The sequence below is a fragment of the Melozone crissalis genome, unplaced genomic scaffold (genome assembly GCF_028551555.1).
Source record: "Melozone crissalis strain CALT ecotype California unplaced genomic scaffold, PUWL_Pcris_2 ptg000009l_1, whole genome shotgun sequence".
NCBI lineage: Eukaryota > Metazoa > Chordata > Aves > Passeriformes > Passerellidae > Melozone > Melozone crissalis.
In genome coordinates, this window is record NW_026535787.1 from 14,089,668 (window position 1) to 14,113,516 (window position 23,849).

The 23,849-nt window shown below is 35.4% G+C and overlaps 1 protein-coding gene across 1 annotated transcript in view; it reads left to right on the forward strand.

Moving 5' to 3' along the window:
* Positions 1–3,469, forward strand: part of NCAM2 (neural cell adhesion molecule 2) — a 268,232-nt gene extending 264,763 nt beyond the window's left edge. The window contains exon 18 of the mRNA XM_054270307.1: positions 1,808–3,469. Coding sequence (XP_054126282.1) covers positions 1,808–1,919 — 112 coding nt within the window. The 3' untranslated portion in view covers positions 1,920–3,469. The remainder of the gene's footprint in view (positions 1–1,807) is intronic.
* The last annotated feature ends 20,380 nt before the right edge of the window (positions 3,470–23,849 follow it).

Consider the following 23,849-nt stretch of genomic DNA (forward strand, 5'->3'; position numbering starts at 1 on the left):
AAAACTCAAAACAAGAAGTTTTAAAATACAATAAGGTTTAAGAATGGTGCATGGGCTTTGTGATGAGGAAAGTTTTGATGCATAAAACTTTTTACTTGTGTATATCTTTTGTTGAGTTGTTGTTCTCTGCTTGCATGTAAAAGCAAGGTTAATTTTATCTCACTGTTCGCATGAGCATGGATTTCAATGATGTTCAATATCTTTCAACAGGGTTCTAGCAAATCTTCCTTTTTCAAATATTTTGTTACGTGGTCTAAATCCACTTAAACCAATTTCCTTAAATTTCCACTCAGTATAATTTGTCAATTCCCCAGTTTTGACTTTGACTAAATAGTTCCTTCTTTCAAGCACCATCTTTTGAGAAATCACTCTGCTTCTCTTAAAACTACATTAAATTAGGTTTTGGGGGTTCTTTTAGTACTTGTTTTAGTGTTTTGCCTAATCAGATTTTTGACACGCATGCCTGCCTACCAAAAATGCATCTCATGAGCTGCCCTTCCTCTGCTCCAGTGTTTTACCTTCTGTTAAAAATAGATTTATGTTGATTCTGTTGTTTCCATTCTTTCAGACATCTTGCTGTGGGCTGAAATCTGTTTCCTTTGGGTTTGCCATGAGAAACAGACAATTAGAAGATACCTCCCTCTGTGCTCAGAGCCAGACAGCTGATGATATATCCCATGTATTTTACTGTAGTAGAACAAGCTAATCTTTGATTTCTCTCAGATACATGTTGTGCTCATTGTTTAACTTCTGGATAAACAGCATCTTTCTTAGTTCATTTCAGACAAATTTCATAAGACTGGGAATTCAGGTATTGTTTTGTTTTATTTTCTGTAATTAAACACTGCCTTGTAATAAGACATTCCTACAAGATTCCTCAGACAGGTTTTGAACAGTGTATTGCTGTTTGGGACATTGAATCATGCAAAGCAGAAATTTGCTGAAACATTTAACAGTTATTATGAATAAAAAAGGCATATGCATACTATTCCCTAGTAAAAAAACAGAAAGCAAACCCAAACTGGAATCATGATTAAGAGTTATTATGCCCAGGAGACATGATTACAGGAGCATCTCAGTAAACCATATATCTTTTTGGCAGCTATATTTTTGACAGCTAATTACTGGCAGAAGGGAATCAATGATTTTTAAAGACCTTTCTCAATGAGATCACATTCAAGAGGGTAGGGACTCTTTTGCCAATTCCTCAGAGTTTTCACTAAGTCTTAAAAGAGCTGAAAGTTATTAATAATGCTATATTGTATAATCTATGAAAATTAAACTGTAGAACTTTCTAATGATGACTTCCATTACCTCCTACACTATAAGAAATTCTTTACCTATGTCTTGGCATAATCCATAATCTCCAATAATAGCTGTGTTGCTTTGTATACAACTGAATTTACATTTAGAAAAGGCATTAAAAAGAGTTTAATTGAGATTTAAAAGTCAAGCAAAAGGCTTGACTGTGTTTCACAGTATTCACAGGCAACACATAATTCTGTACTGTTTTGGGTCAAGCAATTTGATTTTTTTTCTCTTTTGTCTTTTTTAAGAACTGCATTTTGAGCAGCACCAATGTTCCTATCATGTGATTTTTGTGGCTTTTTTGAAATGGAATGAATTAATAGGAATTGCTTTAAAAGCAAAGAACCTCAGTGCTCATAAAAAAAATAACTATACATTACTTTAAAACAAAACTATTGTTCTACACTGTGACCTATATGAACCATATATATGTTATAGACCTAAATTACAGATTGTTTTATTTTTGTGTTACCGTGATTCCTCTTTTTTTTTTCGATAGGAAGCTGCCACTAAAGGAAGAAAATGGCAAAGAAGCTTTAAATCCAGAAACCATAGAAATCAAAGTTGCTAATGACATCATCCAGTCAAAAGAAGATGATAGCAAAGCATAATAAGATAAACTACAGCTGTCTGGATAATGCATTTGGATTGAAGTAATCCTGTGACCAAAACTTTACAGCTGACCTTAATTTCTTGGGAAACTTAAGCTTGGAATAGTTAGTACATGTGTACATACGATGAAACAGTTCCTGTCTACAGTTCTTTTCTATATTTTTTTTTCTTGTTTGGTTGTTAATGGTTTTAGTATGCAATTTTGCTGACACCAAGTCCCATGCTATAAATCTGAAAAATCTGCAGAATAAGAACTGTAATTTATTATATGAAAAAGAGTCTCTACTTTGAAGAAAAATTCTGAAGCACTCCTAACCACAAAAAAATCACATCAGGCCTCTCCAGATCTTACAGTGCAAGCTACATACATAAAATGCCATATGATAATGTATTTATTTCCATTTATGATAAAATGAAATTTTAGGTTGCCTTTAGAAAAAAAGAACTCAACTAAACCAGTCTCAGTATATTGTTTAAGATCTTAGCTCTGGCAGACACTCAATAGCCATTCCAGCTGTGATTATCACTTCAGGCAATCAAAAAAAGAAAACACTTCAACACAGAGCCAGGTCCCACTGCAGTTTCTCCTGGGTTCTTCAATAAATACATTTTAAAAAAGCTAGTACTCACAATATACAAAATCAAAAATTGGCTAAATATTTCACCACAGTCTATTGGCCTCATCCTAACTCCAAGAGTGTGACTCTGAAAGGCTCCAGGATTTTCAGTGATTCAGGTTTTCTGTATGAAAGTTTTGAAAGTTACATGTGCACTTAAATGCAGTCAAGGTGTAAGAAGAAATCTGTTTTTAATAATAATCTTCACTTCAAATGAAAACTTACAATATTTGTCCCAACGTATTTATACATACAGGGTTTTCATTTCTGTCTTAGTTCGAACCATTTAACTAAGGGATAAAACTGTAGTTTAGTGAAGTAAATACATTTTCTCCCCAAATCAATATATAAAATATTAAACTTGGTCTTTTTGAATCACTACTTTTTCCTTTATGATTTCATACCCTTTGTCTTAAGTACAGTGTGAGAACAGACGGAAAGGCGATTTTGTCTAAGCAATTTGGAACAATTTTAAATTATTGACTAATTCAATCATATTCAACCAAATACATGTTTTTCATGTCAAGCTTTCTTTAAGAAATTCCTTTTTATTATTCTGATCAACACTCCCCACCAGAAAATCTGACTGATTTATTTGATCTTAAATTCATTGATATGAATTAATAATTTATTTAGTGGTGTCACTAAGTGGAGCAATATAATTTGTTTCCATTCCAGTATAGTGTATCCACACCTACCAAACTTTTCAAAGCCTTGCTTTGAAAGAAGTAGATAAACCATATAGAAAACTAGACTGGAAAATTCTACTTGTCAGAAGTAATTGGTAGAATAAGTTGTGAATTTTCCACATCTAAGTCATGCATGAGGTTTAAGTGTACTTTTACTCATCAAATTGTGTTTTCTTCATCTAAATTTTGATCATATTTGAAGTCTTTGTACTTTTTGAATTTTGTGCATTAAAACTAAAAGTGAAATGTAAAAGGATCTCCTTAAATTTGAGGAATATATCATAATAACCTTCTTGTCAACCCAAGTTTAAGTGCATTTGATAGAGCTGAGGAGAATATATATATATATAAATATATTTATATTTACTTCTTAGATATTTCTTATTTTTCAAAACCAAGTTATTTTACGAGTTTTTTACAACTTTTCCTCACTTTGAGAAATGGCTAAAATGAACCAAGGAGTTGAGGACAGAGGCATACTGCTGGGGTGGCTAGGATAGGAGGCCAAGTTCCCACAAAATCAGTACCAAAGTAAAAAAAAAAGAGGGTAAAAGGAGATGGCAATATGGGATGAAAGTCATAGAAGATTACAATTGAAAACTGCTGAAAAGAAGTATCTCTAAATGCTGAGACACTAATTCTGGATGAAGGAAAGACAAAGATATTCATTTATGAATACTCAATGTTGCTCCTACATAATGGGCAGGCAGTACTACTAAATAACTGCTTGAAATTATCAGATTTCTGATAATTTTTAATCAGGTTTCCTGGTTCTTTCTAAGCACACAGCAAGCAGGCCTGCTCATAACATATAATTAGGAGGACAGTTGTTTTTTTTTATCTATATGGACTTGTAGTCTTTCCAGAAAGTGTGTATTTGCAGCTGGGCTTTCTTCTTCTATCAAAATGCACAGAAGGAACCTGGACAACTCCAGCAGCTGGAAATAATGTGGTTGGTGTGGCTTGAACCTCCTCTTGAACAATATTTTTACCAAGATGAGGATGAAGATGGTAGACATAGTTTCCTCTTCACCTGCTGTGACACATTTGGATGGTACCATTCAATCTTCTCTACACAAATGGTGTTTTTTCTGAAGCTAGCCTGATCATTTCCAAAAGAAGGTGCCTATACAATGTAGCAGAAATAATAGTGTCTAGGCTCAACTGCAGATGCATTTCAAATTTTAGTACTTTTTAGTTGAACTTACACAAAGAAAACCCAAAAAAATGACCTAACGGTTCTATATTGGTGTTTTTTTCCGTTTTGTTTTTTTTACATCTTCTTTTTTTTCCTGATATGGCCTCTAATTACAGTGTGAAGGAATTAGAAGATTTAAGAGGTCTTGTCAGCACATTTATTGCTAATACGCCTGGGCTACTCTTTACAAGCAAAATATATTGCAGTATTATTTCAATATTGGAAGCAAAAGCATTTCCCACTATGCTGCATTACAAATCAAAAGCTGTTTCCAGGAGTCTTTAATTTCTTCTTGCTGTTACGTCTCTTGGCAGTTGATCTGTGTGAGGGCTGAGAATAAAACAGCTCTAAATTTCTGATGGACTGTCCAAGCACACCTTTTTGGTCTATGGATTAATAGGTTATCTCTTGTGCTTTAACTCTGTGCTGTGCAGGAGAAAACCAAACTCTCACTATGAAAGAATGCTGAAGAACACTGATATTTCAAAATAGTTCCAAACATTTCCAAATGAGGAAATAATTTACGCATAGGAATTTGTAAGATATATGTAGAACTGGAATAACAACATTTGTTTATTTTCTTTTCCTATTCTAGATTAAAAAAACAAAACAAACAAAAACAGATATCTGTATAAATGTCACTTTTACTGTCTAAAGTAATTTTAAGTGTTAGTATGAAATGTCAGAAGAGTTGACAAAATATAACTATTTGTAAAAGTAATCTGAATTGTTACACTAACATACTCCAGGGACCAAGGTGGAAGGGAGCCATTGAAATTAGTACTGAACAAAATGTGGCAGTGACAATCTCTTTAAAAAAAAAAAAAAAAAAGGAGTACAATTAAGTAAAATTACTTAAAGCTCCTTGGTATTTTTTTAGTTTTTTAGTGGACTTGAGTTCTGATTTTCCACAATAACAACAAATTTTTAATTAATATTTTACAATTTAGTAATCAAATATACCCTGGAGAGTTTTTTTCCTGGTTTTGTTTGTTTATTTGCCTTTTTTGACTTATAAGATTTTTTGTGGTTGCAGAAATATTTGCTATTCTGGTGATGCTAATGCCTAATGTGACAAAGATTCATTTATTCAGGCCTTGGTCTTGCAAGAAATTTTGAGTGGCTGAACCCACGCCTTGTATGGCACCACACTGACATTATTGGGGTGGATATGAGCTGGAAGATGGATGTACTTTCCTAAGAGACCTTGCAGGATTGGGCCAACTTTCTATCTCTTCATAGATATCTACAACGTAGTTACACCGTGGCCATCATCTCCAAAGGCTGTTTGACACCAGTCCCTGGTGCAGTAAATCCCAACTGCTGTCTTCAGCCTCGGCATCGATGTTCATCCAAACAAAAGTGGCTTTCTTTTTATGATGGTAATTAGTTTGATTATTTATTTAAGTGCCAATCATCAAACTGTAGTATAATCTTCATGCCATTTTTTTCTGTTTCCTAGACCAGATAATGGAAATGTATTTGTGCCTTTTTATAGCATGCCACTCTGCTTTATTAAAGAAAAATCTTCAATAATTTGTCTACAAAGGCTGTTTAAAATAATTGAAAGCTTTACTGTCACATACTTTTCTGCTCAAATATTCTCAAATATTCATCTAAATCAAACTGATGGTATTATTTTCAAATAACACAAATATTTGAAACACAAATTTGCAAAAATCTTTTGAGATCCTGATTCCAATGAGGGTCATGGTGGATGTCTTACTGCTGAAAAGTTTCAAATAGATGAAGAATGTAGTGGATGTGTTGGGGTGTTTTGACCAATTTCTCAAGTTCAAGAGTCAGATAGAAAGTCTCCTTAGTTCTATTTAAGTGCTTAGACCTAAAACATTAAATCTGAAACATTAAATCCTCCAATCTGAAAGATGCTATGGAGCATCTTCCCAGCACTTTACCTCTGGAGATAAACTGGAGAGAATGTTTGTTTTGCAATCATTTGCAGCCTCACCATCACTATGTAAGCTGCTGTAGGAAGAAACATCTTTGCAGAATAGTTGTGTCTGTTGGATATTCACTCCTGATTAAAGGACCTCCAAAAATACCATTTACTAAGAAAGCTCAAGAGCTCTTTGATCTATGGAGGGATGCTAAGAGCGTTGCACAGAGTCACAGTGCAGGAATCCAGGTCTCAATCCAGGCCCCCGGGATTTAAGACAAAAACTGATTCCAGCAGGACCTGGATTTTATTCAACCATCTCAGCAAGGCTCTGCGTGTCCTCAGCTGATGGAGCTGTTTTTGTGAACCAGATTTCCAGGTGTAAGTGGAACTCAAATGTCCTGCCAGACTCCTACTGACGCTTTGCGCAGAGGAGGGTTTTCTATCAGGAGTTTTCACTGATCAGGAAATTATGGTAGAATATCCAATGACGGTTTTATCCCATACATTACTATGTCCAGAAAGAAAACATCTCTTTAAATAACTCATTGTGGTTGCAATACTTCTTTAGGTGAAGATGAAAACGTTCTAAGTAAATAATGATCCTTCTTAAATCTCCTTGTTTAGCTTCAGATAATCTTTCTGATAGATGAAAAACTACCATGGTTAAATAAATATTTTTAAAAAACTCTTCACCCCTTTTCCAGATTTTTTCAGATTTTTTTAAGTTCCTGAAGTACCCTGTCCACTTGACAGCAGTTCTGTAAGTTTTAAGTGATCTTCAGTATTTCCACTGCTCATATGTGTTCTTATATCAATTTACTTGGACCTGAGCCAAACTAAGCCTTTCAAATTTGGCTTTGGATCAGGTTCTGAGAATTCTCAGTTTACCAGTCCATCTTTTCTCTTAAGAGGCATTGAGATCCTCGTAATGTTTGACTTTCAAACTTGAATATTGGCCATTTTTAGCCCAGAGAAATGAGATAAATATTTATTGCCAAATTTGTATTGGCAGCTTTTAGGTGACAGGTGAGATGGGGAGCGGGCGAAGCGACCAGACACGGTGCCGACAGAGCTCAGGAAAGCCAGGGAGAGCAGGTGCCAAAGAGTGAGCCAGGAGAGGGCTGGGAGCATCTCTCCTTACCATTGACGAGGGAAAAGGGGAGCCACTGAAGCAAGGGAGGCTGCTGAAGGGCACTGCCAAAGGCAGGGTGATGAGAGCTCTGAAAACCAGGGAAGAGGAGGAATTAACCCTGCCACATCCTTTAACTCCCCCATGTAATTAGGCTACAGTTTTTCAGATGTAAAATACAGGGTTGGAGGAAGGCAAGACAAATCCTCAGAGTCTCTACAGATCAATGACAAATTCATAGAGGAGTCAGATTCCCCCAGAAGATAATTTTATTGCTCATGGTGTAGAGTTCTCACTAAGAGTTTTGAACTACTTAGACAAGGTTTTAAAAGGAGAAAAAAATAAAAAAGGCTTTCCTGCTGCACTGAGCAGTCGGTACATATTTGTATGCTGTGTACAGTATGAGCTAAAGCATACCATCTATTGTTTTTGTTATTCCACACGTTGTCAACAGCCCACTTGCGATATCTGCCACCTGAATTATATATTGATAAGTTAGCTACCACTGGAGCTAGTTTGTTTATTGTTTCAGAATCTTATGTCCCTATGAAATGCTGTGTGTATATATATATATCTCTATACTGTAAAAAGAAGTAATATCGCAGATGCTGGTTTTGTATTTATGAAAGACATTGAAAGTATGGCTTAAAGTATATCAATTATTTGTCACTCTTCACCATTTGTATATTAATAGTAAAGATACTTTTACTTTAATGAAGTGCTGTTATTGCATTTATTTTTGCTAAGTGTCTTTCTGTCAAGATGTCTGATTCATTGGGAGTCTCATTTCCAAAAAGAAACATACCCCTTATTTTACCCCTGGTATACAATTACTGAATAATGCTCACACAGACCTGCAATTTATTATTCTCTTGTCTGTCAAAATATATCTATTGTTAGCATCCTGAGTCTCCAGCTGAGCTTGAGGTGCATTATGATCATCCCCAATAGAGAATGTGCTGATAGATAATATTATTTTTTTTCCAAGCAATGCAAGCGTCACTATAGGACACAAAACAACACAAGCGCACACACCGCTGTTCTCAAGGTGAAGAAAAAAGGGGAGTTTATTTTCTGACTCCAACATTTATAGTTTTCCAAAAGTGACAGCGGATTGGAAGGTGACAGTGCCACCTCTCCAATGACACTGGACAAACCAACAATCCATCAAATTTCTCCTCCTCCGTAAAGGAATGCAAAACAATGAGTTATTTACAGAAAGTGTGTGAGAAAGTTCACTACAAGAATGTCAACATCAGAAGGCTTAGAAAATCTTAAAAAACCAGGGTGACATGCAAGGGTGACATTTTAGAGGTATTTAGTTTATGCCAGAGAAAAGATTTTATCGGCAGAAGACACCTTATTTTGCCAAACCTAGAACCTTCCAAAAAACTTGTAACTCTGTTAGCACCACCAGGAGATGATGAAAACAGTTCAGGCATGGTCTGCAGTTAAATGGGTTTTTACTGAAATGCTGGATTTTATTCCACTGAAGATGGAAAATGGACAAAGAACAGCCCAGAGAATATAGATCAGCCATGTCCCTGAAATGGCAGAGGGGTGTCTGTGGCATCCATATTGCCACCAATCAAAGTAAGTAACCCAAGAGAAACTTGCTAGATTGTGTATTCATGCCTAAGAAACAGTTTTCTGAGTGTAACCTAAGCTCTTAAAAAACCACACCAGCCTAAGAATGGAGGGGTGGTACGTAGGAGAAATATATTTTTTCACCCAACAAAGTCTTCACAGCTTTATTTTCTTCCTTCCACAGATCCTTAAGCTCTGCCACTGCAGATGTCTTGGGCATGTACTTCTCTAAGTGCCAGTGGCAGCATCAACAATTAAGAACATCTCTTTCTATTGAAAAACTGAACATGAGGGAAATGCTTCAGTGTCCTCTCAACATCAGCTTGCCACTGAAAGCTTTTCATATAATCATGTTTATTGATCATAAAAAACCCCAGATATCCTGAAATGATGCACACATTTAGTTTCAGATTTCCTGAAAGCCAATCAGTACAGTTCACTGGCCACAAGAGAGGTTGCTCCTTTAATTTAGAGATGAGTAATAATACAATTATTGCAAATTGCTGCTAACAAAAAGGTAATGTAAGACATGTTCAGAAACAGATTCAACTTTTTAAAATTTAACCTTGTCAAAATATATCATGCTCTCACAAGCTTCAGACGTCTTACTGAAAACACAAGATAAATTATAGTCAGGTACCTTGATAATGATAGTTTGTTTATCTGTGTCATTCCTAAATTAGACACAGCTAGCACTGCACCAAGAAAACCCAAACAAAATGAAAAAAAAGTCACACTTCGATTCTTGGCAAAAGATGATTAACTCTCTCATTGGAGCCCTAGCAGATCCTGAAAAACAAGTTGCATTTGTAAGCTCATTCCTATGAGGAAAATGCTTATTTTGGGGGGGGCATGGTTAAAATTTCTTTTTTGATTTATTCAACACTTTCTAGAAAAACCCAAACCTCTAGACTGAGCATAGTGTCAGACTTTAATTTCTGTAAAAATCCTTTATGCAGCAAAAAGATAAAACTGTCTTTGATTAAACAAAGCACTGAAGCCCATTCACACTCAGTGCCAATAAAAAGCAATGCCAGTGGTGTTGCTGAGAAAGCAGAATGAATCACATCTGGCAGGAGAGTGATCAGGTCAGGCACAAATTTGTAGAATTCTCTCAGGCAATCTGATGATAAAGAGAACAAAATTTTGGAATGAAAAAGAAAAACTTATTCTACTAAGCAAATGCCATCTTTTAGGGCTAAACTGGGAATTGAGAAATTATATCTTATTATTTTAAAATTTAAAAAGTTATCCATTGTCATAGACCACATCATGATGAATGAGTTTTACTTTGACACTGATTTTTATCATAGAGCACAGAAATAACACTTCATCATTAACTTATATCTGAAGGCCTAAATAATCTTTAATCACAAGAAATAGAAAGTTGCTATGTCCTGCTATATATTCTCCAAAACCATCAGAAATAAACATCAGGATTATTTAAAAATTGTTTTCAATTTTTTTTATGAGTTACAGATCTCTTTAAGAAAAAAAGAATTTAGACAAAGTAATTACACTTGCACACAGTGTACCATAAATTTAATTGACAAGGCACTTGCACTGAAATTCAAACTGCTATGTGATAAGTAGCACAGAATAAAAGTGGTGAAGTATTTTAGAGTTTTCCTATGCAAAACTTTTAATTATAGACAAGTTTTGTAATAAGGCCATTCCCTAATGGGATGTGTCAATTGTCACACTGAAGTCGTGGTTCTGCCCTTCTTGGAATTCATGACACATCCATCTGCAGCATTTTCTCCTATCCTCCTTTCTGTGAAGTATATACTCAGTAGAAAGTGGAATCTTTTGAAAAATTAAAGGCATTTACTCTGGAAAATATGATTTTTTTTCTTTGCATAAAGGAAAACAGACAAAAATCACTTGTATAGTCTGGTGATTTAACACAGATATTATTATCACTGCCATACACATGGTCCCTCGTGTTTTTCAAGTCAACATAAACTCTCAAATCTGAAACATCCTATTGCTAGCTGAATGATCCATGGTCTTGTCTTATGCTGCAACATCCATATTTTTTGTATTTGCATGCTGCGAACATGCTGCAAATTTGATCACAGAAAATGAGTGGTTGTTTTCTAGGAGTTTGATTCCAGCATCAGACTAGGAATTCTGAAGATATCACTTTCTACTTGCTGGATGTGGTTATAAGAAAGAAGCAGTAATATAGAGGCATAAAAGCCACTCCATCAATTACTGATGAATTTGCTGTTAACTCTGTTAACTAATATCCATAAAACCCATGAAGCAATTAGAAGCTAGTATTAGATTTCTCTGATGGTGTTGAAATATCAGTGCCGAGATGCTGTGATGTCTGGGAGCTCCTTGGCACTGGGGTGTTGGGATGAGGGATCTGGGAGGCTTTGGCAGCCAGGGTCTCTCCATCCTTATCCCAGGAACAAGGCAGCCAGGACAAGGGGGAGCAGTAGGTGAGGCAGCCTCAGCCCCAGTGATCTCAGGGTTAAAATAAAGCCAGGATCCCCTGGTGTGTGAGTGAAGCTGAGGTGGGAGAGGGTTTGATGGTCCTGGGAGGTTGATAAGAGTTTTGGGTTGTGGATAAGGTGGGGGGAGCCCCAGGCTCAGTCAGGGCTCCCAGAGCCTGGAAGGTTAGAGAAGAAATTCACAAAGAATTTAATCTATTCTCAGATTGGGTTAGATGTTGAGGAGGAAACAAACAAACAAAAAAATAAGGCTTTGGAGATAGGTATTGGGTAAGTGCCCATTGCCAACATGTTAAAGCACTAAGATATTGATTATTGAGGTGTTTCAGGTTAAGCACAACTCTCAGCTGAGGAAAATATAGTGCTACAAGTAGACTGATCATACCCTTTGCAGATTGGTTTTATTCTGTATGAGATTCTTGGGAGATAAGGTCCTTGTAGTTTGTAATTTGTCTGAGCTGGAAAAGCAATGAGAAAGGCTGTGGCACTGGATTAGGGGTCAGAGGGTCTGATTTCCATTTTGGGTGACAGTTGCTTGGATTGAGCAAATCAATTGAAAGGAAACTGTAATGTTTCTTTTCCTCTCCTTGGCTATTTTTCGCTAAAGATTTATGGACCCATTTATCCTACTGATTTCAGTGAGACCACTCTCAATAAATATAAGAAGCAGCATAAACAGTTTGCCAGATTTACACCTTAGATTAAAAGAGGGTTTTGCTGTGTTTTTTGAGAAATCCTTCTCCTGCTGCTTCATGGAGTGTGAGTGTGTTTGTGTTTGAACATATTGGAGCATTCAGCTCTCGCAATACCTGTGTTACTGAGCACGCATTAACAGCTGACTTGGAACCACTGTCTGAGCACGAGAGCAACAGCCAAATCCTGAGATGAGAATATGTCCTCTGTAGGATATTTAAGTGGCAAGCTGGACAAAGTAGAACTGTTATCAATAATGGTGCTGTTGTTAATTTCACCCCAAAGAGTTATGAATTCTTTATCAAATTATGAGAAACTGAATACCTGTGCTTAGCTTCCCAAACCTCTGCTATATCAACATGTAATGCTGCCTGTTGAGACATATTCCTCTGAAGTGTTGGCAGTTACTTCTATGTGAAAGGGCAAACATGAATTAAATTATTGTTCAGAGAATAGAAACAATATCTCCTATACCACACCAACCAAGTTTCCCTGGAAGTGCTTGAGCAGATTAACAGACAACAAAAGAAACATGAACTTATCCTAGCTAACCTATTTTAAAATTATTTGCTATCTGTGATAGCAGAAATAACATATTCAAGGATTTTTTTCTATGCCTTTTGAGGGCACCTTTCAAGGGGTTGAACAAATGCAAGTGTGGTGTGACTATTTTGCAGCTGGCTGGTACATGTACCTTGTTTCTTTCCCAGAGGTAAGCATGTGTGTTCAGGCACTGTTACACCTTCAGCATTCAGATCTGTGTAACATCACCTATTCCTATAGTGCTGAGCACAAAGCCCAAACTTTTCTTTTCTGCTAACAATACATTGCTTTCAGGCTCCCTTTCACTATTTCTTCTGAAAGCTGCATAGCACCCAGGTGTGCTCCAGAGCACTTCTGAGGTGGAATTTTTGCTTATCCCAGATAAATTATATTCCCTGCATCTTTTCTTTTTATGGATTTTTTTTAGAGTAGCCTTAAGGATGAATTAAGCTCAATTTACGTAATTGAACGTTTATTCTACCATGTAATTTTTTGTTTGTCAAGCTTGAATAAAAAAATACCAGCATGAGAAGAATACAAGTGTTTTCCTTGTTCCCTTGTCTGTGTACAGACATTTTCTTTGAACCACTTATGGATCTCTTGACTGATGAGCCTGTGGCATGACCTCCTGTTCTTTCTGCACTTGTGGTCATGACTCCATTGCTTCAACTTCAAACAAGTGCCAGGCAGACAGGTTGTGTTAGAATTGTTGTTGTTTGCTTCACTCATTTAGCTGAGCAAGCAGGCAGGTGACAACAACATTCTGGATAATGAAGTATATCCAGCTTTAGAAGGTTTTGGCTTTTTCCTAGCAACTATTCCGCAATCCAGAAGTCTGTCCTCTTGGGCAGATCAGCTGGGAATGGACTGGGTGGACTGGCAGGCTTTGTAGAGTTTAACCCAAATTGAACAAAGTTACCTGTTGGAATAGGGTTCATTTCTTTTTAAATTTATTTCCATTTATTTGGCTCTTACTCGATGTGTTTGCAGAATGACCATACAATACATGTGTCTCAAAAAATCTCTTTACTACAATTAAAAAAAAAACCCTCAAAACAAGAATCTATTATGAATGGATAATTTGGAAACCTTTGAACATTTGTATACTTCCTTTTGTTAAATCTCACTCATATCTCTTCCAATTAGTTGAGACCAAGCTGGGATTTTCTAGAAGGAAAATGGGCTGCCTTCCTGTACCCAAAAAAATTTGTATTTTTGTCCATTGGATTTAGTAATACAAGATTCTCTAAAAATTAGCTCAAAATCATGTTAAAATGGACTTCTGTCCTGTGTTTTCTTCATAGCCAAATTGATCACTGTTTATTTGTCTTTTACAAAGAGTCTGTTAACACAAGGGTGCCAATCTCTTGTCTGAGTGCAAGCATGTGTAACCACAAATGTGTTCACATCTAGAAATTTTCAATCTAGAAATTTTCCATCTCAGCTGCAGTCTCTTCTCTTTACACAACTGCCATCACACAGTGCTGCATTTAGTTCTGCAAGGAGTAATAAGAGACTTTAAAAGAAATTTAAAAGAAAAATAAAAGTTTGTCAAGATATACCATACATCTGGATTTTATCAGTTATTTTGCTACGCTCAAAATATAATAGCAGTATAATTTAAGGTTTCATTACATCTGAGTTGGAGTAGATGCAGATGACTTACACACAGCCTCTATGCACAGCTTCTCTTCCTGATTTTTATGGTCCACCACATGTTACTCTGCCATAGGATGAAACCTTTCCCAAAGCAAAGGTTACACTTTTTAGATACAGGCAGATAGCTATGGATTGTTTGCTTTGCTTTTTTTTCACAGAAGTTTAATTTCTTCAGTGAGATAAATATCTATCTGCATCTGAATTAAGATTGATTCATCATTTGCTACAAAATATATCAGAAATAAACATCATAATTGCTTCCTTTTCATCACAATATTGTACCAGCTTGACTTCTTTTGCCAGAAAACCTCCTCAGACCATCCGGAACTGCCAAAACATCTGAGATAATACACTTTAAATTACCGTATTATAAAGCTGAACCATCTGTGCTGAGGTTTTCAGTGTTGCATGGGGATGAAAATAGGAATAGGAAAAATCCCAGCTAGGTTGTTGAAAGACCTAACATGATATACATAAATTGAGTTAAGTCAGTCCCTGGTATGGTTAAATAGCTGTCACAGAATTTGCTACCTACAATTAAACCCAAAATTAGAAAGACTATGTCAGATATGCTGGGGAATCCACAGAGAGCAAAGGGAGGCAAATTGACTGCAATGGCAATTTTCTCAAAGCTTTGCTTTTGTGGTGGAACCCAAGCCATTTAAGGACCCTAGAAGTAGGATTTTTGTTATGCTTTACAGAAATAGAAAGTATAATGGACAATCTTCACTATTAATACTGATTCACCATGCAGATTTTCCCTTATATCTTCCATTTAACTTCAGCAGACCTGTGTTTGTACAGGTATAACCCATTCCAAAGTACTGCAGTCTGTCTGAGCTTCCTCTCACACTTGGAGCAACAGAGCTGGTGCAGAAAATGAAGAGCTGATACCCCACAACTCGTGCTCTGTATTAATCCATGGCTTATAAATACATCTGTCTTCCAGTGCAGCTCTTGCCTAAGACTTCTCTTACACATATTTTGAGCTAGGTCTGCTATATTTGCTAAGCCAAAATGAATTTACTGATATGCAAGAGTTAACATAGCAGCTAATTTAAAACCATGTAGTTTGGGGGTTTTGTTAACATTCACTAGAAGGATTTTTTTACCTTTTGTTAAAGATAATTAACATCCTCCAGTTGTGCAGAAACATGGGGGAGGGAGGGGAGGCTGAATAGAGGAAGAAGAAAAGTTTTTTACTGCCTAGTTAGTTATTATCCTAATTACATTCCTGATGGCTTAAATAGCAATTCATTGTATACAAAATGTTAGCCAGAGATACAAAAAAAATTATATTCCATGTGTTTTCTGTTTATGTAAGAAAATGAAGAAAGAAATTCATGGAGCAGCAAGGCAGAAGGAAAAGCTGGATAGTGAGCTGCTTCTCATAAGAAGGAACTTCATTTTAGGGTTTGTATTAATTCTCTTTTCTCACAGTTAGAAAATAACCTCTTCTTCTGTGATCCAAATTACTGCTTTATGATTTAGTGTGGGATTTAATTTTAATGAAGAGAGGATGATAAGATGCCAATTAGATTGATCTCTGTATGGATAAGGGGACTCTAGATTTAGTTGGTAGCAGGATTGTCCATATCCAACTCTCTCTGAGCTGTGAGTTAATCAACAGAAATTCCTTATCTTCTCACCTTTTTCTTTGACACATTTGCTGCAGGAATTATAGAGAGTACCAGGGTGAGTTCCTTGGCTTTGCTCACATTGCAGGTAACGTGGTTTCAATGGCTCCACACATCCTGCAGGTAGGAAATATCCAACCTCTGAAATGTCTGCTCAGAACTGCACATGCTGAAACTGGAACACTTCCTTCCCCTCGTGTTGGGCATTTCAGATGATTGTTCCTCTTCACATTGGGTACATTTAAGGCTGCAGCTCTGCAAAACCAGTGTTCCAGGTGCTTGTTCTCAGCCTGTCTGGAGGCAAGGCTTTCCTCCGTCCTGATTTTTTATGTCAGCCCTTGAAAAGACACTTAAATGGGAGGATAAAGAGGTCTGGTTTGTGCCCTAAGCAGACCAAGCTGCTGGTGTGTGCTGACTAAGTCCTACCAAAGCCAAACCACATCCAGACAACTCCATTTACATTTTGCTAGCCTTATGCTCCTTGCACCCCAAATTTCATACCTAACTTAGTCCCCCTGTTTTTTTGGTTGTGGAAAATGTAATTGTAGTTTTTCATGCCGTGATGTATGAAAAACTAGATGTAATGGTAATGAAGAAAAAACTTCTCAAACTGGCCTTGTATCCAAAAAGGACAGTAATTATATATTTAATAAGGATTAAAAGATACAGGTGAGAAAGCCTCACCAAGTCACATTGTGACTCTATCATCTTAAAGTACAAGGAGGAAACAACACGGCTCTGGATAAGGATGAACTTACAGTTTTGTTTTATTACATGCTTTCAAGGCAGTTATTTTAATCTCTTCTTTTCCCCCCTCACTTTGCTAGATGCAACACAGTTGTTTGTTTTCTTAATGTTTTTTCCTGGCTTGTCATATCGTATTTAAGAGGACTTCTGCTTTGGACTGCCAGCTTTTCTGATGTCTATGCACAGAACTTAAAACAATTGCACATGCAGTTTATTTGAGCTTTTGGGATATATCCAAGAAAATAAACTGAGATGTACAAAGTTGTTATTACAGAGAAAGACTACATCACATACAGGAGAAGGACTACCAAGAATTTATTGTTAACCTAACAAAAATTGATAAAACCTAATCACAATATGGCAATTGTTACTAGTCCAGCCATAAGAACACAGTCCTAATTAGTACAAAAACCCCTCATTAATAATAATGCCATTAAAATTGTTAAATACGATAACTTATTTTTGTATTAAGCTTGCCCCTCCAATACCTACCTGGATCTGATAGTCAAGTGTTTGAGCTGAAGAATATTCTTTCGAATTTTAAGAGGAGCTGTTAATTCTTGCTGTTCTTAAATTTAATTGACTGACCCTTGTCTCCTATTTAATAAAATATTTTTGTAACAGGCACACCCACAGGCTGCTGCCAATTTAGGAAGCTTTCAGACCAAAATATTGACCCTAAATATAAAGATATTTTGAAATCAATGATCTTGCTAAGACACCAGGGCTTTATTGTCATCTGCATATGAAATATGAAGGAGCATATGAAGGATCTCTTACTAATATCTTCTGATGTCTTCTACATGCAATTTTAAAAAGATTTTTTAAGTGGACCTTCTTGTGCTAGTATGGGCTAAGATACAATTAATTTTCTTGAATACAACTTGAATTTTGAAATATCAAACTATTTTCTCTTTAAGTAGAGGGATCCTTGAGGAGACATCAGCGTCTTAATACATATGGAGATGGATGGGGTTTTTTAACAAAATGATTTTGATATAAAAGACAGAAATTAATACTCCAAGAATATAAAAGTGAAAAAATTATTGATATTAATTCATACTGCATGTTAACAGGATTAGATCCTTAATTAGTTTACTAGGTTTCATATTCTTGCTGTGTATTCTTTCAAAACATAATTTTGAAGCTGTCTTATGTTTAATGTTTTACTCATGCAACTTTGCTCCTCGTGCGTAATCACTCCAGCAGGCAATCTGCGCTGCCTCTATAACCTGCTTTTTTCTCTTTTCCCTCAGCTGAGTAGTAGTTCATCAGGAAGAAAGACTTGAGAAGCTCTGATTGCATAAATAAACACAAGCATGTCCTCTCTGTGCACTATTTATGCTTCTTCTGCTTGCTCTCACTTACAACTCCTGATTGGTAGTCACATCACAGAGGTCACACAGCAACATTTTGGCACAGTCGAAGTGTTTACCAGCTACTAATCAACTTCTATAAATTTTAATCTGCAGTATGAGGAAGATTTAATGAAAATGTATGTTTATACAGCAGTTTAATGGCAAAGCTTTCCTCTCTGGGTTTGGTTTAAGATCATTCCAGGTATTTAATGTATAGTCTGAAATTCAATGCAAATGCTGTCTGCATCTAGACTTTCTACTCCCTTTTCGTAATTCAAATGTCATTGAAATCAAAGAATGCAGAAAGGAGCTTTTGTGTGACTTGCTTTGCAACTTTTTTTAACAGGTTAACTTAATCTTCCAGAAAGAAAAATACTAGAATAAAAACAATGTTAAAAGGAAAATACACACATATGTAATTAAGCTAAGTGTGTCCAGCTATGTGTCTTAAAGTCCTCCATTATTTTTCTAAATTCATAAACTCATGTTTTAAGTTCAAGAGTCTCCAGAGATATTTTCAGTTTCAGTGCACTTAGAAAGTCACCATAAACATACAAATATCAGCCCTCTACTCTTAAAACTTGATGGGTAATTTCTAATGAATGATTTATTTGATGAATGTTTTACCTTTTTCTTTTGACTTCATTAAGGGTACAATATAAAAGAATATCTATTTGTTGTTCAAAATTATTAGATTAATGGGTTTTGCTAATATACCTTGTTCTGTAAGCAAGTGAGTTTCAGCAAATTACATGTATTAGATGAGCTGGGCTGGATAGTACAAAGAGAGCATAAGATTAAAGATGAGTTGTAACCTAAAAATGTTTTCTTTTTTAACCACTAGACATTTTGGAAAACATACCAAAAATTAAATATAAAACAAAAGGCAGAAAAAATTACTTTGAATGGTCTTTTTTAGCTGTGAGTTTGGTTTGTTTTCTTTATCCAATGTAAGAGCAGGTTGGCTTTGTTGGCTTTTTTTCCTTTCTGTAATTAGAAATAACAGCTTTTTAGAAATAAAAATAACATAGATTATTTAAAATATCTCTTTACAAATTATTTTTGTATTTAAAACCAACTTTGTTCGTTGCTTCATTTATTATTATGTAGCAAAATAGCTACAAATACTGGTTATAATATGGTAGGATTCTTTTTTACATTCCAAAATGCTTGTTTCAATTAAACAGCTTCTATTAACTCCATCAAATGCCCCAGGAGGTTCCAATTTCCTGAATCCAGTAACATGTTTTCATCTATAAGGCATAGAGACACAGTACTTTTTACTGTCAAATGTGGATGATATTATTTTTTAATGGAATAGTGATAGCCTGGGCTTTTCAATTTTAACATAATGCAAAATGTATAATGCAAAACTCACTTTTTTTTTCTCAGACATTTGCAGTTTTTTTCTGTGTTTGAAGTTGTCAATATACAGAGTGCAATTTACAGTGGCAAAATCAACAGTATATTGGTGTGAATCCCCATTCCCCTCTCATTCATTCCCCTGGCATTTTTTAGAAACATTTAGAAACATCTTTTCATAGTTTGACTAAAAAAAAATGAATAAAAGAAAGAGTGAAATATGTATCACACATATATAGGTTTTTAGACCAAAGAAGTATGGACAGGAGTATCATTGCAGTAACAACACTCTCTGTGTTTAGGGTCTCAACTTTCTGTATGGCCATAATGTCCTGAATAATTTCTAGAAATTACTCTTAATTATGCTAGTTTAATAGAGTCTATAGCCTTATCTATAAAAAATTTTGACTTTAACATAATTAATTCATATACTAAGAGAGGCTTTACTCAGTTTATACACAAGTCTCCTGTGATATTCTATGCTAAAGTTTTCATTTTCATGTTTTAATTTCTTATCTCATTCTTTCCTCTATCTGTAATTTATTTCAGCTACATAGTTTCCTTTAATGTTAAATCTAATATAAATCATATTATATCCAGTCCTCCCTCATGAATAATCACACCCAAGTTCCAGCTGGAGCCTCTTTTGTTATTGTGTAATTAAAAGTACTACAATTCTGAAATTTCTACCACTTGTATATTTCTTATGCCTTCAGACAAAAATGACATCGTTGTTTTGTCCCTGACATTCAGTATCTCTTTTCTATACTTTTAGTCTGCCTTTTTCATTTATGTTTCATGGTGGTGTAGCAGATATACCTTTCCAAATCCTGTTTATGTGGGACAACACATACTTATGCTATCTTTGAATGAAACATTTCTTGGAAGCCTTCCATTTACTTTGCCCATAGGCAGAAATTATAGAGCTGATGAAATTGTGATACTTCAGTGTTTGGAGTTCAAAACACCCAATTTGAAATCTGCCTGGAATCTGTCTTGCAGCAGGCAGAGGCAGGGCCCTGAAAAACTGTTTGTCTTCCCGTGTCAATTTGCAGTTCTACACAAGCTGAAGTGAGTTATTTGACACAGTGACCTTGAGTCACTTGTAAGATTTTATTGACAACTTCAGCTCGTTGCCAAATGTCTCCTTTATTTTTACACAACTTCTGGCTGTCCTTGTTAGGGCACATTAGTGTCAAGCTGAGGAATGCTGATTAGGGCAGACGAGTCATGTACTATGGACAGGCTGACTACCACAGTCTCATTTAAAATACAAATTTGGATGTCTTCTTCTCCCTTTCTTTCCTCTTCTCCCAGCCTCTTCTTGGATAAGCAATGGTTTGTTCAACTAAAAGTAGGAGTGAAAATCAAATGTCTGGCAAGGCTGAAAATAAGACAGCACAACAAGACTTGGGCTCACAGCAGGACATCTGAGAGGAACAGATTTCCTCTGGAAGTGTGCAGTGACTGAACCTCACACCTCTGTGAATCACTCTTAAGGGAAATGGACTAAAAGCTTGTACCTGAATATGAGGGGTATTATTTCAATGAAATTATAAGATGTCAATGTAAAATGTTCAAGGTACAGGAAACTTTCACGAGGTTTAAAAAAAAAACAACTAGAGATGACATAAACATGAAAAATGTTCTATAACTTTGCTGTTTAAAATTCAGAAATTTAATGGAGATATTTTTACATTTTTCAGAAAATTAGCTGAAAATAAGGTAAAATTGCACTATCTGAAGGTAAAAGTGAAGAGTAGTTACTTCCAAATTATTCTGGGCCATTTAAATCTCAGTGCTGAACTTTTCAGAATAATTCAGGCACAGCTTTTTGGGATCATCTTGGTTGTACATGGGATGATTTATTGCAATGGTGCATCTGCAGACAAAATGGAACCCCAAAGAAAACTACTTCACAGATTATGGCTTTAGTCCTGCTACTCTCTACCTTGATTTTGATGTGATGGAGAGGAAGAGCCAATGTGTGTATTCCCAAAGAATAAGAATGAATTGTGTTAGATATTGCTTACACATGCCTCAAAATATTATTCAAAAAAATCTGCTTATTAAGAGCCCAGTTTTCACAAGAAGAAATTCTATTTTTTTTTTTTTTTCGGTTTGTCTGCTTCTATTCATGGGTTTGCTACTTGTGAAATTTATTGGTTAAGTATCAAAATATAAAAACATCTGCACATACTTAATAATATGTGCTATATCTCCTTCTTTGCTGACTTAATATTAAAACTCTAAATCAACCACTGTCTACAGGTGGAGGCATAAATTACAAACCGACTATGAATTATACCTGTCAGAATTCATTGGCATGCATAAACAAAAATAAATTTGGGCTTTTCCTGACAGGATTCAGCATTCTTTTTCAATAAAAAACTGAGATGTAAATCAATTTAGAAGAATTCTTCCCTTACCTCTTGTGTTTAAGGTGGTAGTTTCAAATTTGCTTCTTTAATTCAAGTCTTTGAAGGAGTCAAAGCCAAATAACTTTGTTATTGTCATTTTCCTGTGCTCATTTAGTGCATGAAGGCTTGGGAAGCTGAATTACTCAACCCCAGTTTGGTAGATATTGTTCATACATGTCTCATAAGAATGATTAAAAAAAAATCAGCTTATTAAGAGTCCACTTTTCACAAGACAAAATTCTGCATTTACTTGGTATGTCTCCATCCATTAAATCTTATTGTTTGGGATTCAAGTAAAAAAATCTGTGAGCTGGATACTTTTGAAGTTGCACATGGTTTTACAAGGAAAGGAATCTCTTTTCCTTAAGGAAAAAAGAAATCCTCTTTTTTTCTTTAAGAAAGTAGTTGATACAAGTCTAGATACTATTGAGGTATGGCATCCCAGCAGGAATTTTATTGGAAAGTGTGGTAATTCCACAGTGCAAGGTAATAGGTACTATTGCTGTTATGTTGTATTCTGATAAATATATATACTTATCTTGTGTCATTACAGTAAATACACATCTTCAGACCTGCCATTAAGGAGAGAGTTTATCTTTATTGCTGCTCTTCTGATCATTTTCTTCTCAAAAACCTAATCTGTGTAAATTCCTGCTTAGGTAACTTTGAAAAGTAGTCCTCATTTTCAAATCATATCTTCAGTCATATTTATTGTAGGATACAAATGGAAAAAAATCCTCAAACTTTGCTACTGCAGACCATGTGCTACTCAGCAGTTTTAATAAAGTTAGGTAAAAATATGTGTATATAAGGAGGTTTCACTGGACCTAGTTCTACTTCTTAACTAAGGCGCCCAAGACTCTATTCCAGCCTTGTATCTTGTTTACTTTGAAAGCAGCTATTTTGTATTCCTCGATCTCAGTGTGGCAGTATCTCTAAAAAAGTACATGAACTCTCAGGTTTTTGGGTTCCAGATAATTATGTTATTACCTGGAGGGACTGTTACCTTGTTAGACTCCTAGGGCTTGTTTATTGAAGCAAGCCCTGCTGGCCTCACATCCAGTTTGGGAGATTATCTCCGTTTAGGAAACTGCTCAAGTCACTACTCAGAAAGGCATGAAAAACATGACTAAGATTATTCCTGTAACCTTCCCCTAGGCTGGAATGATTCTTTTATCTCATAAAATTAATAAATTTTATATGCAAACTTATGGGACCTGGAGTTTGCATGCAGTGATGTCAGTGAGATGTTTTGGTGTGTTGTCCAGCAGCAGTTGAGCATTCATACTAGCAAACACAGCAGAAGGAAGAATGAATGCCCAGAAGCCTGTTGATCAGTCCTTTCCCCCACATACCAACACTAAATAAAATTATTTTGACTAAGAAAAAGATTAAAAACTCTTATCATGCAGGCTATGATAGATACTGACTGAGTGGTAATTTTTCTCCCACTATAAATACTTTAATTAAAAGGAGGTATTGGTATAGTTCTGCAGTTCTTCAAAGTTTTGATAACTTTGAGCTGACTTTCATCTCTGTTCAAGTAAGTTCATCATGGTAATAACATTTTATAGCCTTTCCAAGTTTTCATTTTCACCTATTTTATGAACACCTGCATAACAGCGTAAAGGGCTCATATTCTTTGCCAAAATGGTAGTCAAATAACTCTTCTATTACTAATAAAAATGTAGGATTTTCTCCCCTTTAACTGAAGCTTTTGTATATATGTATAATGGATTTTGTGGTGAGACTATCAGGAAAAAAGGATAGATGAGTTTGTAAATCCTTTTCCTAGCTTGTTAGTGTGGTATTTCAAATAATATGAAATCCTTGCATCAAAGCATGTAGTATATGAGTTTAAGCATGTGCTTATGTTCCTTTGTATTCTGAACAGTTCTAAAAAAAATAATTAATTATATATTTAAGAG